The 15,977-nt window shown below is 51.0% G+C and overlaps 1 protein-coding gene across 1 annotated transcript in view; it reads left to right on the forward strand.

Moving 5' to 3' along the window:
* The window catches only part of FANCA (Fanconi anemia, complementation group A), a 39,473-nt gene that overhangs the window by 7,758 nt on the left and 15,738 nt on the right, over window positions 1–15,977 (forward strand). The window contains exons 7-23 of the mRNA XM_014535617.1: window positions 531–607; window positions 1,777–1,889; window positions 2,743–2,819; window positions 3,014–3,155; window positions 3,466–3,599; window positions 3,905–4,015; window positions 4,917–5,012; window positions 5,108–5,167; window positions 6,208–6,296; window positions 6,990–7,050; window positions 7,143–7,192; window positions 10,240–10,316; window positions 12,096–12,215; window positions 13,837–13,973; window positions 14,386–14,456; window positions 14,760–14,856; window positions 14,938–15,125. Coding sequence (XP_014391103.1) covers window positions 531–607; window positions 1,777–1,889; window positions 2,743–2,819; window positions 3,014–3,155; window positions 3,466–3,599; window positions 3,905–4,015; window positions 4,917–5,012; window positions 5,108–5,167; window positions 6,208–6,296; window positions 6,990–7,050; window positions 7,143–7,192; window positions 10,240–10,316; window positions 12,096–12,215; window positions 13,837–13,973; window positions 14,386–14,456; window positions 14,760–14,856; window positions 14,938–15,125 — 1,700 coding nt within the window. The remainder of the gene's footprint in view (window positions 1–530; window positions 608–1,776; window positions 1,890–2,742; window positions 2,820–3,013; window positions 3,156–3,465; window positions 3,600–3,904; window positions 4,016–4,916; window positions 5,013–5,107; window positions 5,168–6,207; window positions 6,297–6,989; window positions 7,051–7,142; window positions 7,193–10,239; window positions 10,317–12,095; window positions 12,216–13,836; window positions 13,974–14,385; window positions 14,457–14,759; window positions 14,857–14,937; window positions 15,126–15,977) is intronic.

A 15,977-nucleotide genomic window follows, 5' to 3' on the forward strand; every position in this document is an offset into this window, starting at 1 on the left:
TTTCCCTCGTGTGGCCCTCTCGGCCCCCCGCAGGGCTTTCTGGAGCACACAGCTGGCTCCAGCTCCCGCCGAGCCTACAGTAAGCCTGGCTTTGTCTTGCTGGCTTTCTCTCTCTGTGGCGGGAGCTGCACGTAGACATGCTGGCTTGGACATGGGGTGTCTGCATTCACTTCAGAGTCACATGGGCGAGGCTGACCTTGGAAGTTGGCTCTCTCCTGGGAAACCCAGAGAATTTCTCAGCATCGCTCTACGCTAATGCTTTTGCTCTGGTGCTCCACAAATATTCCATGGTCCTCAACTGTGCTGTATGATTCAGTGCTTTATTTAAACAGTGAAAACACTTTTTTGTTCTCTAAATTTTATGCTATTTTGTAGTATGCCTAGATTGCTCAAACTCATGTCCCAGGAATCAAATAATGATCGTCAGTGTGTTTGCTTCTTTTTACATTTTTAAGTTAGTTGCCAACACTTACAGTAAAATCAGATATTCCCTAACAGTCTGGGTGGCACACTGGGACCCCGTTCCTCAGGAAGGAGCAGAGCTCGTGGGCCCCTGTGTCCTCCCTCTGCCCAGTGCCCTCGTATTCATGACCCTGGGCCAGCACATGTAACTGCTGAACTGCTGGGACACGTAACTGCTGGAACACTTGGTTTTCTCTCACGAGGAATCAGTGGGGCTGACCCTGTCGCACGCCCCACTTCAACCCTGGTCACCCTTCATCCCTCCTGCCCTGTCAGTGGTGTCTTGCTCCCTCTGAGGGAGGGCTGTTTCTTTCCCTCCTCCTTCCACAGGTCACTGTTGGTGTTAGGGACAGTTGCTGAGTTTGAGCCACCTACATGTGCCAGTCTCTGCACAAGGCTTGGCACAACCCTGCTGTCTGATTCCCACCTCAGACAGGGATACCGAGGCTTTGTAACCCTGGCAGTTTGCTGGGCCCTAGTCCTCCATCGGGCCCACGCCCCTGATTGCTGGGCCTTCATGGCCCCCCCCCCACCCGGTTCTGTAGGCCCAGCCCTTGCTGATTTCTGTCTGACCTCCTCCCTCTCCTTGGCTTGGCAGGGGTCTTTGTTGCCTGCTTGTGGTTTTCTCTCTCCTTGAAACTACACTTCCCTCTTGTTGAAACTATACTTCCCTGGGTTCCATTTTAAGCCAGTGGCATGGTGGCCTGGCAGAGAGAATTTCAAGGTCACAGAAAGGGCAAGCCTGTGAGCCCCTGAGCTGGGAGTGGAGGCCTCAGCGTCCAGGTCTGCTTTGCTTGACAGTATGGCGTCTTTTTATTTTTTTTATTCAAAATATGTTCATTGGGATGGTTTCCCACTTGTCTTGATTTGGGGTGCTTTTAGTGCTGCTTCCTTCTGAAGGAAGCCTTGCTGTTCCTCCTGTTGGCTGAAAGAGGACAGGCAAAATGTGTTCATTGGGATGGTTTCCCACTCGTCTTGATTTGGGGTGCTTTTAATGCTGCTTCCTTCTGAAGGAGCATCCTTCTGTAAGCCTTGCTGTTCCTCCTGTTGGCTGAAAGAGGACAGTGGAGCCACCAACACACAAAACCACCGTTTGTGCCTGGCTGAAGAGGGTGGTGTTGCATAGCCTGCTGGGCATGTTGCATCCATGAAGGAGGAACTGGGGCTCTGCACCAGGCGCTCTCGTGCCTCCTCTTCTCTTCTGGAGAGGGTGGAGGAGATCCTTGGCCAGAGGCATATTGTCGTGGGAGGTCGTCACTGCTGGAAAGCGCGGGCACCTCTCTTCTTGAGATCCTCTTTCTGCTCCATTTGCAGGTTCAGTGGATTCAGTGGACACACGTTCCGCAGTATAATTTCGACAGATTCTCCAAAGAGGTTTTCCAGGCACACGCTGACTCAGATACTCACTCACCAGCCGGTGCTGAAAGGTGGGTTCCAGACCCGTTTGTTTGGGGACCGTTGCCTCCCTGGACAGGAGCCTGGGCCTCTGTTAATGCTTCAGACCCTTGAGATCACGAAGGACGTTTTATCATTAACCATCCTTTCATTTGAAAATAACATTCTCATTAAGAAAATTTACAATTAAAGAAGCGTGGAAAGAAAAACTCATCCTTCTCGTCACCAAAGTAGAAGTAGCTTTAACACAAAATCTCGTTTTTTTCTAAAGAGATTTTTGAAGATGTAGTCATACTTTTAAATTTCAAGGTTTTTTTTCCATATGTCATTAACTTAAGTATTTTCTTATGTAGTTACATGGTTTTCTTAAGTGTTTAATATTCACGTCATCTTTTATTAATGAGTGTCCTTTGGCTGCTGTCACTATCAATGACAAGTGTTCACTCTTAGTGATGGGGCTGAATGCACACCCTGCCCACTGAGCCGGCTCTGTGCTTCGGTACATCCCCAGGAGGGTCCGCAGGTGGGATACGGTTGCTCCTGACAGAGGCTGCTGTCCTGCTCCCGAGGACCTGTGTCAGCCCTTCTCATTTCCACAGCATCCTCATTGATCGCGTGTTGACAGTTAAAGTTTAAAAGCATCCAGACTCAAGTGCAAATGATGGATTAGGAAACAGCAAATATGATATAGGATCACCAGCAGGTATCTGGGCCAAAGAGAGACATTTTATAACCTAGAAATGGTTAACAAGCAGGGAAATGGTGAACCTGACTCATTGAAAAATGCAAATTAAAACAAGGTAGTTCTTTGACATTGCAGCTTTAAAACCCAGCTTTCTGATGATTGCTGACTTGATGTTTTGTCTGTCCTTCCTCCTGGTGAAGTCTCCGATGCCGTTCAAATGCAAAGGGACTGGAGCTTCGCCAGGGCCCACCCTCTGCTCACCGGCCTGTACCGCAGGGTGAGTCACGGGGCAGGACGAGGGCCACGGAGATCTCCCACCGAGCTCTGGAGTGCCAGCCAGTACTGACCACCGCAGCAAGGAGAGACACGGGAGTGTCCCCTTGCAGCCCTGAGTTGTGCCTACAGGAAGGGGGTGGGGTCCGGCTCCTGCCCTTGGTGTTCTGCTCTGACAGCCCAGGCACTTTGTTCCAGCTCTTCGTGCTCCTGAGTCCTGAGGAGCTGCTGGGCCACTTACAAGAAGTTCTGGAGACGCACGAGGTGAACTGGCAGCACGTGCTGTCCTGTGTGTCCACAATGGTGATCTGCTTCCCTGGAGCCCAGCGGCTGGTGACCGGTGCGCTTCGGGGGCGTTCTGGGTGAGTGTGTGCGTGTGTGTCTGCGTGCAATATGCGCAGTATTGTCGGCACAAAGGGGGATCACCATGTCCATCTCAGCGAGGATGCCCTGAAGGTGCCCTGCATCCTGTGGACTGTGCCCTCTCGGGCTCTGCCTACTGCTGCTTGTCAGCCTTACATAGTTGCTGTTTGGGTTCCTCTTATCAGTTTCCAGTCCCTTGAAATTGGCATTGGGTATGCAAGTCGTAGGGGCGCACTTACTCCCCAGCAGAACATACGCATTTTATTTCTGTGGTTATTCTTGCCTAGATTGGGTAACCTGCTTGCTGGCCCGTGCGTTTGAGAGCTTCGACCTGGACTGCATGGTCACTGTGTTCCTGGTTGTGCGTCAGGCTGCGCTGGAGGGCCCCTCCGTGTTCCCATCTTATGCAGACTGGTTCCAGGTGTGTTACCTTTGCTGACCTGCTGGTGCTCCCAGGAGGTAGTTGGCCTGTCCCCCAACTTGCCGGGGAGAGTCCTTGTTAGGCAGTAAATTGTGCCTCTGATGTTCACAAGACACCATAGTTATGTTTCAGCCTACGTTAGTCAAAGCTTCGCCATGACCTTCAGGATTGTATGAACCAACTGGCTTTGTGGTTTCTCTTTCCAGTAGCAGTTCAGTTTTCTGTTTTTGAGGCGCTGCATTGACAGGTCCCTGCGTGGACAGTAGGGCACGTGCTGTCCGTGCCTCACACCCGTCTCCCTCCAGGCCTCCTTTGGGAGCTCGAGGGGCCACCACTGCGGCAGCAAGAAGGCACTGGTCTTCCTCTTCAAGTTCCTGTCTGACCTCGTGCCCTTTGAGGCCCCCCGGTACCTGCAGGTGAGAAGCCAGCTGCCGGCTCTTTTGCTCACATCCTCCTCAGTCCAAGGATGGTCTTCCTGAGCAGGTGCTGGTTAAACACTGCAAACCCAACAAGAGGGTGTAGGCATGCCCTCAGTGAAAGCGTTGGTGATGGTAAAAGGCCAGAAACCACCCGCTGGCCGGTGGCCATGCAGGGAGCTGTCCCAGGTCTTCCTTGGAGCAGCTCAGAGAGCTGAGACGGGGAGAACTGGAGTGTTTGCACAACCCATGTTTTATATTCAAGAACAATACGTTTTTATGTTGGAGGAGAAGAACCTGGAAGGACATACCCCAAACTGCCAGGGGTCGTTACCTCTGGGCGGGGGAAACCATCTTTTTTATAACAGGTCTGTATCAATCTCACGATTAAAATGTTTATTTCTGTAAGCCTTTTATTTAATTAGATAATTATACCCAGCATTTGTTTTGGGGGGTTGGGCACCTAGAAACTCTCACATTTCATAGATTCCAGGTGAGAGAATAGGTAGAGCAATAGATCAAGCCGTGTACCCATTGCGGGTGAAGCCCAGAGCACTGCTCATGCCTCCAGGGCCTCCCCTGCCTGTCTGAATGCTTGACCCCTGGCTTTTGAGGTGGAAAGGTGCCTGGTGATTAGAAGCTTGGACACCGGCAGCGGCAGGGGTGCCTTCCGTCTGAGGAGAGGTGTGCAGAGAGCCCGGGTCCTCCCGCAGGACTCTGGCCGCCCACTTCTGAAGGCGCACCTTCGGGAGCGTGTGGAAACCTCACCAGGATTCATCCCATTCCGTCCGTTTCTCCCCCAGCTTCTGCCCTCGTGGTCTTCGGCTCATTCTCTGACTTTCCCGTCCCGAACGTCAGGAACAGCTGACAAGCTGACGTCCTGTCGTGTCGTCTGCTGCAGGTGCATATTCTCCACCCGCCCCTGGTCCCCAGCAAGTACCGCTCCCTCCTCACAGACTACATCTCGCTGGCCAAGACGCGGCTGGCCGACCTGAAGGCAAGTCCTGGCCTCCCCTCTTCCCTCCTCCCCTCGACCTCCAGCTGCCCACACCTATCTGGTCCTCAGCGTTCTCGCTCCTGTCTTCTCTGCAGGTTTCTGTGGAGAACATGGGGCTCTATGAGGATTTGTCTACAGCCAGGGACGTCACAGAGGTAACTCACCTTGGTGCTGCTGCCTCGGGGTGTCGTCCCCCCTCGCCCGTCCCTCCCGTCCCCCCTCTTGCTCACCAAGCACACTCTTGTTTGCTGTGACGGAGTTGAGCCTTTGAGCCTTTTCTGTCGGGGACCTGGGGTGTCTGGTGCAGGTGGAACGTGACAGTTGCCCCAGTGCTTTTCTGTCGCATCTCTCTGTGGGGAACAGAAGCAGGAGAGTCACTGCGTGTGGAAAGGTTGTCTTTTAGGAGATCGCCGTCCACGTGGGTTTTGAGTGGACAAAGTGGCCTGTGAAACTGCAGGGAGGTGTCATGTGTTTCTAGGAATTACAGAAAAAGGTTAACTGCATGTATGTAAAACAAATGTCAGGTGTCCATGTGGTATGCTTATCTTTTTTAAGACCATTTTACTTAAAAGTTGTGAGTTGCCGGAGAACTGTTACAGATGCTGTTAAAGTGAATATTATGAAATAATTAATTCCTTTTTCTATTTAAGACTTACTGCTGTACTTTAAGAAAAGTATCAAACTTAATCTCTGCTCCTTCTCACCTGAAAACCTTTAGTTCAGTGGTTCTCAACCTTCTGGCCCTTTAAATACAGTTCCTCATGTTGTGACCCAACCATAAAATTATTTTCGTTGCTACTTCATAACTGTAATGTTGCTACTGTTATGAATCGTAATGTAAATATCTGATATGCAGGATGGTCTTAGGTGACCCCTGTGAAAGGGTCGTTCGACCGCCAAAGGGGTCGCGACCCACAGGTTGAGAACCGCTGCTTTAGTTGGAGCCCTTGACTGTCCTATAGGGGCAGCAGAGAGGAGAGGTAGAAAGGAGGGTGGCAGTGGCTTCCCACAGGGGCCCGGTGTTATTACCGGCTGCTCATTGGTCTGACTTGCTGAGGGCAGAGAGAAAGCCACTATGCCTTTTTGTGGTTCTGAATTCCCAGTGTGCCACGCATCGACTCCGCACCTTTTAGCTCAAATGACAAGCCTTCTCTTAAGTCTCCTGTTCTTTTCCTTCCTCCCTCCACGGAGTCAGCCCCACAGCCAGGCATCCCAAGATGTGGAGAAGGCTCTCCAGGTGTTTGAACACACAGGGAAAATTCCCCTTGCCGTCATGGAGGCCAGGTAGGGTCACGCTGGGGTTGTCCCCACTCTGTTCTCAGAGCCACGAGCAGCAGGGAGGGCGTGTTTGTGGGGAGACCCAGGAGTCATTGCAAATGTCCCAGCGACGGTCTTACAGCTGGCTGGTGCGGAGCCCTTGACGTGACATGTGCTTTCTTGAGAAAAGCACAGGGCACCCCCAAAACAGCCAACAGGTGGGACTGAGTGGAACCCACACTGTTCAGAGGGACGATCGTTTTTATTAATACTTCATTGGTGACCAGTGTGAAGCTAGTACAGGGAGTCAAATACCAAAATTGTGTTGAATTTTATGTGATTCCCCAAATTTGTTAAATTCTGGTTGATGCCAGGGTGGGGTAGCTTTGTTAAGGTATTGCTTCTGAAAATGTGGTCCCACTTCTGGGATTTCCAGATGAGCTCCAAGGAGAAGGCCCACATTGAACTTGAAGTGACCCTTGTGGCCTTGGATTGACCCAAATCCATGGTCACGCCAGGGGGGCAGAGTGTTATCCAGGTTCCCCAGGACACAGGTCACCAGCATGACTACCCTTTGCATGAACTGGGACTTTACAAATGTGATGGAACGTCATAGCCATGAGAGACGGCCCACCGGGTGCCCCTCGGGAAGCTGACGTGTTGTGTTCACTGAGGCGTCCTGACGCTTCTGTTGTCTGAGCCCGCTCTTCTGTGTTGCAGCATATTCAGGAGGCCCTACTATGTCTCTCACTTTCTGCCCGCCCTGCTCACGCCTCGAGTGGTCAGTACCCATCTTCACGAGCTCGGGGCCGAGCGGCAGAGAGCAAGGACGTTCCTGTGGATCTCATTGGAGTCTCGTGTTTCCTCTCACAGATCCCGAGTGCCCCTGACTCCCGGGCGGCCTTCATAGAGTCCCTGAAGAGGTGCGCAAGGACAGTCTTCCTAGTGGGGCTTTTGACAATGCAGAGAATTCTGGTCCTTTTGTAGAGACGTTTTATCACATGTCTGTTTTATTTATAAAATATTGGCTCAAAAGATTTTAAAAAAATTCTTTGATTCTGAGTATCGCCACTTAGCATCATTTTTCAATGAACGTGTAGGAGATTGATTGGTCTGGGAAGTAGTGTTATTGGTACAAAATCATGAAAGGAGGAAAATTAATGCCAGCTTTTTTTGTATTTGCGTGATATAGCTTAATTTTTTGACATTTATTTCTAGTCTTAAGAAATGTTTTGTCAAAGTTAAATATGGTTTAGAAAAAGAATTATGGTTCTGAAATTTTTAAGAAAAACAGCCACCACTCACCCCTCCCTGCCACTTCTTTCTCTCTGGACGCAACTGTTTTCAACTCTTAGCTGATTTTATTTCTCTCCATATCTAAATAGCATTTTTATTTTGCTGCTTATCACTTTTTCTGTTTTAGGAAATGTCAGTTGATAATCCACTGTGGAAGAACGTCTTCACCTTTCTTCCATCAATACAATTAGCTGCCCTTCGTATAATAGTTTTAAAAACTCAGGTTTTACTTTCATTTTTGAAGGCTGTCTGTATAAACACTGTTCAGATTTGACCTTAGGAATCCGGTTGTTTTTCTTTTGTTTTCTCTGGAGTTCATATTTGTCTTTTCCTCGTTTTCCTTGTACATATCATGATTCACCTGCAGATCCTGCCAGTTGCCTAGAGTCCTCTCACTCAGAGTCGCGTGTCCAACAGTTACATCTGGAGACACCACTTGCAGAGCCTCCCTCCGACCTGCTCCAGTCTGAATCGTTAGCTTCTGTGCCTCAGAGCACAGCCGTCACCCGTGTCTCCCTTGGACATCACCCAGAGTGTTCTCTAGCTTGTGCTGACCCTTTTCTGTGTCAGATCATCCTCTTGGTTTGCTCCTTTGTTTTGGTGGACCATACCCTGTTGATGCATATTTTTATTAAGAAAGGATGGATGGGAGATGAAAAAAAAAAAGTTTGACACCTTACTGAGCCTTCAAGTTCAACAGATAGTTTGGTTGAGTATAGAAATCTAGGCTGGAGCTTGTTTTCCTTTCAGTCTTAGAAAATATTCCTCCATTGACTTTGAGCCTCTTGTTGAGATGTTATAAACTTATGGTTTCTGGTTCTCTGCCCTGTGTTTCTCTCTCTGGAGGCCTGTAGTCTTATTTTTCCGCTGTGTTCTGAAACTTCATAGTAATGTGGATTGCTGTGGGTCTGATTTCATTCTTGACCGGGCAGATGGTGGGCCTTTAAATCTGGAAATCCATGTCCTTCAGTGCTAAGAAATTTTGTCTATTTTAAAACCTCTTGTTATGAGAAATTTAAGACAGAAAACTACAGATAAGAGTATGTATAACCCAGCTTTCATAGTTATCAATAAATGGCCAGTCTTGTTTCATGTGTAGCCCTCAATTCACCTACTTACCCACTCTTCTGGGTTATTTTGGAGCAAATCCAGACTATTATTCCACCTTAGCTTATTTCATTGCAGGCTTGCTGCCCTCGGCGTGGTTTTTTGGAGCCCTTGATTTTCAGATATTAGAGTTCTTGGATTGTCTTCTGATGTTTTTTTCTCTTCTGACATATTTTACATGTCTGGTGTTTGGGGATTTTTTCCCTCTTCTTTCTTCAGGTTTACCTGTCTGTCCTTTAGTGAGTTTCACTTCTGCCACCAGACACTCTTTTTATGGCAATCTGTTCTTACTGAACAGCTGCAGTGTTTGCCTTCCCTCTCAGAGTAGTAATGATAGTGGTGCCTGAGGGTTTTCTGTGAATTTCTCCATTTTCTTTTGTTTGCATTGATTTCTACTTTTTAAAAAGTACTTTTATTGATTTTTTAGGGAGGAAGGGAGAGGGGTAGATGGAAACATTGATTGGCTACGTCCTGCCTGCCCCCTACTGGGGATCCAGCCCAAAACCTATGCATGTGCCCTGACCAGGAATTGAACCAGTGACCTTTGGTTCCTGGGTGAGTGCTCAACCACTGAGCCACACCAGCCGGGCTGGTTTCTATTTCCTTTTTTTTCTTTTTTTTAAATATATTTTATTGATTTTTTTACAGAGAGGAAGGGAGAGAGAGATAGAGAGTTAGAAACATCGATGAGAGAGATCGATCAGCTGCCTCCTGCACAGCCCCCAGTAGGGATGTGCCCGCAACTCAGGTACATGCCCTTGACCGGAATCGAACCTGGGACCCTTGAGTCTGCAGGCTGACGCTCTATCCACTGAGCCAAACCGGTTTGGCTGGTTTCTATTTCTTAAGCTAAAAGCTTTCCACTTCCCAATTGGTCGGTGGTCCCCTGGGTTCCTGTTTTCCAGGCTGTGTTCCCTGCCTCACTTCAGGTCCCCTGACGGGACCTCACTCTGGAGCTCCGCTGTGTCCTCCTCCTGTTTGTATCGTCATGGTTTGCAGCACTGGCGGGTCAGATGCCCTCCTGCCTCCTGGCTCATGTGGAGGCTTCTGGTCCTGCAGGCCATGCCAGTGTCCATGCGTCCCGTACCTGAGCTGCCCCTTGTGGCTCCTCTGAGGGTGACTCCGTGGCTCCTGTCCTTGGGCTTGTCACTGTGCCCTCAGACAGTGCCAGCCATGCTTTGTAAACGCCCCTGTCCTTACCACAGGACCTACTCTATAATTCTTTGTATTTTTAATCACATTTGGGTGTTTTTGTTAGTATTAATTAAAGTAGTATAAGTTCCCTTTTAAAATTTGTAAATTTCTGAAACTTGAATGAGAGAAGTAAAAAACATGTATAATCTCTGTGCCCAGTGAAACCACTGCTGGCAGATGTGAACACAGAGCATTGTGCACCAGTGAGGGCGTGACGTAGAGTGGTTTTTCTGAACGGGTCATAATGTACAGTGTTGTGTAATTACATTTACTCTGTCACATACTTTTGTTTTATTAAAGTTTTTGGAATCGTAAGCTTGAGAATTAGCTTGAGTTATAGTTGACCTGATTTTAATGTTTTGTTCTGATCCAGAGCAGATAAAATCCCCTCGTCTCTGTATTCCACCTACCGCCAAGCCTGCTCTGCTGCTGGAGAGAAGAAACCGACAAGTAAGGGTTCTTGGCCATCAGCTGTGGAAGTGGCGCCTTGGTCAGTGCTGTCTGGTTAGGTCGCGCTGGGTCTGGCCAGGGCTCTGGTTTCAGAGGCTGCCCACCACCAGCCCCAGTCATGGACCAGGATGTGATGCTGTCAGCTCACAGGCACTGAGCCTGGAGATGCTGATGTACCTGAAATAGCACGTTCTTAAAGCAGTGCATGCGCACAACATCCACTCTGCTGTTTGTGGCCCCGCTGAGGGTGATGAGGCTTCTGCTTGCCTGTCCTGGGTTCAAGCTTTCAATTTGGTGACCTCTCAGACTCAGCAGCCGGGCTCCAGGACTGTCTCGTGTCTGAAGCCTGTTGTAGGGCTAGTCTGTGGACAGCTTTCTGACTGACCATTTGGATGGCCGTTAAGTTCTGTGGTGGATTGGCAGGGGGGAGGGTCTTTCTGCTTCTGGGGAACAGTGACATGGACCTAGGTCACATCTGAAAGGATGTAGAGGTGGGACGGCCGTGCTGGGAGCAGCTGGGCAGACTCGGTGTGTTCCTGCCCCCAACACCTGGCCATTTATAAGGCAGCTGACAGTCAGCAGTGCCGTCAAGCTGTTTTCTCAGCGATGTCATTGGACGGGGCAGGAGCCACGCCGATGAAGCAGCTTGTGTTTGCTGGTTTCAACTCCGCAGCCAGAAACCCCTTTCACTAGCCTGGATAACTTATAACAGATGGAGACCCAGCCCTGAGCGGGCAAAGAATGAAGGTCCCAGATCTCACCGCTGTTAGGTCCAGTGAGTCGGCTGTCAGGCTGTTTTCTCAGCGATGTCATTGGACGGGGCAGGAGCCACGCCGATGAAGCAGCTTGTGTTTGCTGGTTTCAACTCCGCAGCCAGAAACCCCTTTCACTAGCCTGGATAACTTATAACAGATGGAGACCCAGCCCTGAGCGGGCAAAGAATGAAGGTCCCAGATCTCACCGCTGTTAGGTCCAGTGAGTCGGCAGCTCTGCTGGGGATGCCATGTGTGGCGGCGTTGGTCCTCCTCGCCCAGCCCCAGGTCCCACTTTTGGGGGCTTTCAGAGCGTCTTCTGCTGTAGAACTTGGTGCAATGGACTCATCAGTAGAAGCCTTAGGCTCTGACTCCTGGTGTCACCGGAGACCTGTGAGGCTTGCTGCACACAGTGTCTTCTCCAGTGACACCAGAATGAACTGATTTTGCTTTTAAAACACCGATTCTGTCTTTTTTCTTTGTTTTATTTTTTTTAACATCCTATGATAAACAACTTAGAAGTTTGAGAAACAGGGAATAAATCATTCATGAGTGTCTCCTGCCCAGCCTCCTTTGCTGTGCTTCTTATCTTTTTTTTTAGAAAGAGAGAAGGGAAGGGAGAGGCATAGAGAGATAGGAACATCAATCGACTATCTCCTGCATGCCCCCTACTGAGCGTTGAGCCCACAACCTGAGCATATGTCCTGACCAGGAATTGAACCAGTGACTTCTTGGTTCATGGGTCAATGCTCAACCACTGAGCCACACTGGCTGGGCCTCATCTTTTTTCATTAGGCACATGCTTTTCTCACTTGTGGCAATTAGGCAGATAGACCATGCTTGTTCTTCAGCTTGTTTATGAATGTTTTGATTTTTGATGTGACAGCATCCAGCCTCAGGAGGGTTTCATCCCCCCCCCCCCCCCCCCGTTGTGGGCAGAGAACCCATGGGAATGAGCAGGTCCATATTCAGCTGCATGTGTTTCCTGATGGCTTACTTGTTAGAATTGCTCTTTCCCGTCTTGCAGATGCAGCCCTGGGAATGGAGGTGGAGGTGGAACCTGGCTGTGCGGAAGGCTCCCTGGGACTGCTCACAGCTGCACTTCAAGAGCTCAGGGCCGCCATGACAGACCCCGCCCAGTATGATGGTGAGGACGGGCATTGGGCAGGCTCAGGAGCCGTGTGCGGCCATGGATGGGGCTCAGTGGCTGGTCCACTCCCTCAAGGTGGTAGTGGCTGGTACTTATTCCTGTGGTTCAGTGTTTGGTAGTTAAGCCTCACCCTGGTGCTGGCAGGTATCAGGATGTGGTCCTCTTTAGACAGGATGGGAGACCAGTCACTCCAGCTGTCACAGACCCCTGACAGAAGGTGACTGCTGCTCTTTGGCATCCCAGTTGGACAAGTGGTGGGGAGGAGGCTGGGCGACGTTACTAGGTTGGGGTTTTCTTTTTCTCACGCCTGAACCTCTGCTGCTGTATGAGTTGTGAGTGACAGTTCAGACTTAGCAATGGTGCACAGCAATCTATGAAATAAATCCTAACTTCCAGCACTTTCAGACTTTACTTATGGAAAATGCAGAATCCAAAATAGTAGGCTAGCTTGCGCCGGCATGGCTCAGTGGTTGAGTGTTGATCTATGAACCAGGAGGTCACAGTTTAATTCCTGGTCAGGGCACATGCCTGGGTTGCAGGCTCAATCTCCAGTGTGGGCATGCAGGAAGCAACCAATCAATGATTCTCATCATTGATGTCTCTCTCTCTCTCTCTCTCTCTGTCTCTCTCTCCCTCTCTCCCTTTCCCTTCCTTTCTGAAATCAATAAAAATATATTAAAACAAAATTAGTAGGCCATATTTTTGCCTAGTAACTGTACAGATTTTTTTTTTTAATCATTACCTAAGGATACATTCATTGATTTTTAAAGAGAGGAAGGGAGAGAGAGAAGAGAGAAAAACATCTATCAGTTGCCTCCTGTATGTGCCCTGACTCGTAATCGAACTGCAGCCTAGGTATGTGCCCTGACCAGGAATGGATCCTGCACCCTTTTGGTGCATGGGATGATGCTCCAACCAGCCAAGCCACCCGTCCAGGGCTGTTATGAATTCATTTTATTCCTGCTAGGAAAGAATATATCCTGAGAGAGCCTCACAGAGGAAATACTAACAAAACTATCTTAGTTCTTCTGCTTGCTGGGTGCCTGCAGGGCCTTAGCTGCGATCCTGCTGAGTGTGCCATGGGGTGGGAGCGTGGCTTCAGAGCTGTGCTGCAGAACATGGCATCTGGGGATCCTGGGGCCTGGCAGGACCCAAAGGCTCTAGCAAGGTGGCTGAAAGGTCAGGTCAGCCTTGTTCCAAAGCAGCAGAGGTTCCATTTCCACACAGTATGGTTGGCCCACTCAGCACCCACCCAACCTCTGTGCCCCGAGGCTGTGGCTCTTGGTCATCGGCAAACACGTTGACAGCTGGGATGCAAGCCTCCAGCAGATGTCACGTGTGGGGGAGAGTTGGTATGTGATTCAGATGAAGAATTTAAATAAGTGGTGAGGTTTGTGGTGGTGACAGTGCATCCTCCGCACACGTGCAGTACAGGTGTGAGTGGTGACCGCCCCTCTGCCGTGTCACCTGCTCTCCACGCCCAGTCGCTGCCGCCTTCAGGGAGTTGGCCCTGGGGTGCAGTCAGGGTAGTGTTGGGTAGTTTCTGCGCCCTCATCAGCCCCTCTGTGCACCTCCTCCCTGCACCCCTGCTCACCTGACTGGACTCTGCCGTTTGCAGTTTTGTCTGCTCAGATTGCGGTGGTTTCTGAAAGGCTGCTCTCTGCCCTGGGCCTCAGTGAGGACGACAGCAGCTCCAAGGTCTCGAGGATCCAGCTCAGTGCTCTTGCTCCCAAACTGGAGCAGCGGGAGCAGCAGGTGAGTGTGGGACGCCAGAGCGCACAGCTGTCGCGCCTGCTGGGTTGTGCTAGAGAACCGAAGCCCTTCTCTTCACCCTTGTCCTGCTTTATAAAGTGTGTACGCAGAGCCAGGACGGCCAGGGTCCTCAGTGCCAGGGTCAGCACCCCACCTGTGTGCGCAGAGAACATGCAGCAGAGGCATCTGTGGCCTCGGAGTCCACAATATTCACTCTGGCCTGCTCTCTGCTGTAACGTTTCACCAGAGGAGGGTGCGGGACAGCACGTGGCCTGGCATGTTCCCAGGCCTTGGGAGTGGGGATTCTTGTACCCGTTTGCTTCTGGGTTTCCTCTCCGAGTACAAACCTGTCAAATGTGTGTAAACAATACAAGATCCGACTCATGCAGGTTCCCCTCCGGGTGTCTCCTCTCAGGTCGTGGATCTTCTGCTGACCTCTTTCTGTCAGAACCTAATGGCAGCCTCCAGCTTTGCCCCACCGGACAGGTATCTGGGCAGTTTGTCTGCAGGTGGCCTGCTGCTCTGGGGGGGCCCCTCGTGGAGTAGAGCTTCTCCCTGTTCCATGACGACAGTGGCCATCAGTTCCTGGTCCTCTGGCTTCCTGCTGGGCTACTGGTGGGGTCTATGCTGACTTTATCCAGTGGGGATAGGGCAGGAGTGAGCATTGCACAGGAGACGCCACTATTTGGGGAACTGCCTGCTTCTTGCTGAGGCCTCCTGTGCCCGAGTGCTGGCACCCCAGACCCTGGGAGGGCTGTGCAGGACTGGGACTGGCCATTGTCTCTGCAGGCAGGGCTCCTGGGCGGCCCGCTTTGTGACGACCACGTGTGGACGCTCGCTCCTCCCGGCTGTGCTCACCAGGCTCTGCCAGCTCCTCCTTCACCAGGTAGGGCTGCTGCCTCCCTCCAGCTGGGAAGGGGGCTCTGCACCCTCCCTCCTGCTGAACTAGTTCTCGGTCCCATTTTAGGGCCCGAGCCTGAGTGCCTCGCACGTGCTGGGGTTGGCTGCCCTGGCCGTCCACCTCGGCGAGTCCAGGTCTGCGCTCCCGGAGGTTCACATGGGCCCTCCTGTCCCTGCCAGGGGCCTCTCCATCCCTGAGTTCTTCAGCAGCCTTCTGACCTGCAGGTCCAAGGAGTCCTCACTCTTCTGCCTCAAGTGAGTTCTCCCCCTGGTCCTTCAATACTTGTGTCCTCTGTTAGCAAGTCACAGATGTGCCCCTCAGATATCACTGGTTAACCTCTTGGTGTCTGTCCTTCCAGAATCTTGTTTCCATGTATTTATGTGAGAGTGTTGGTTGGTTTGTTTATAAAAATGGGATCACATGCTGCACTAAACTGCATGTAAGATGTTGGCACTAGACGGTGGTGCCCTTGCATGTCACTCAGCGTCCTTTGGGCCTGTCAGAGCTGCTCCATTTTGGCTCGGGGTCCTGACTTCTGGTTAGGTCCCTGGTTCCCTGTGCTGAGCAGCTGCTGCAGCTGTTTCTCTAGGGTAAACCCGTACCTGTGGAACAGCCCGTCCAAAGGTAGACTCCTCTTAAGGGCTTTGAGACCTATCGTCCTATAAGTCTGGGCCAGTTTACACCCCACGCGTCCCATCATGCACCACTGAGCCCATTCCTACCCTTCTGTGTGGGGACACCTGCTAACTCAACAGCGTGCAGCATGCGGGGTGGCAGGTGCTCGGGGCAGGTGGGTGGGTGGGGTGAGAGCGGCTGGCCTGTGCTGAGGAGTCCTGTGTGGTGGGTCTGAAGTGGAGCTGTTGGCTGGGACTGTGTTCGAAGTTTACTGACAGTTGACAAAAGGCCTGAGGGATGTAATCAGCAGAAAGGATAAGTGCAGGAAAGCCTGTCTCTGCCTACCGCCCACCTGATGTCTGCGTTGTCCACACTGGAGGCAGATTGCCCATCCCCATCCCTCTCGTGGGCTTTTGGCAACACCAAACAGTCCCCATTGGGAGTCAGTCCTGTAGGTGCCGTGGTCCCCCCCCCCCCCCCCCCCCCCCCCC

This window comes from Myotis brandtii, unplaced genomic scaffold, assembly GCF_000412655.1.
Source record: "Myotis brandtii unplaced genomic scaffold, ASM41265v1 scaffold1466, whole genome shotgun sequence".
Taxonomy (NCBI): Eukaryota; Metazoa; Chordata; class Mammalia; order Chiroptera; family Vespertilionidae; genus Myotis; species Myotis brandtii.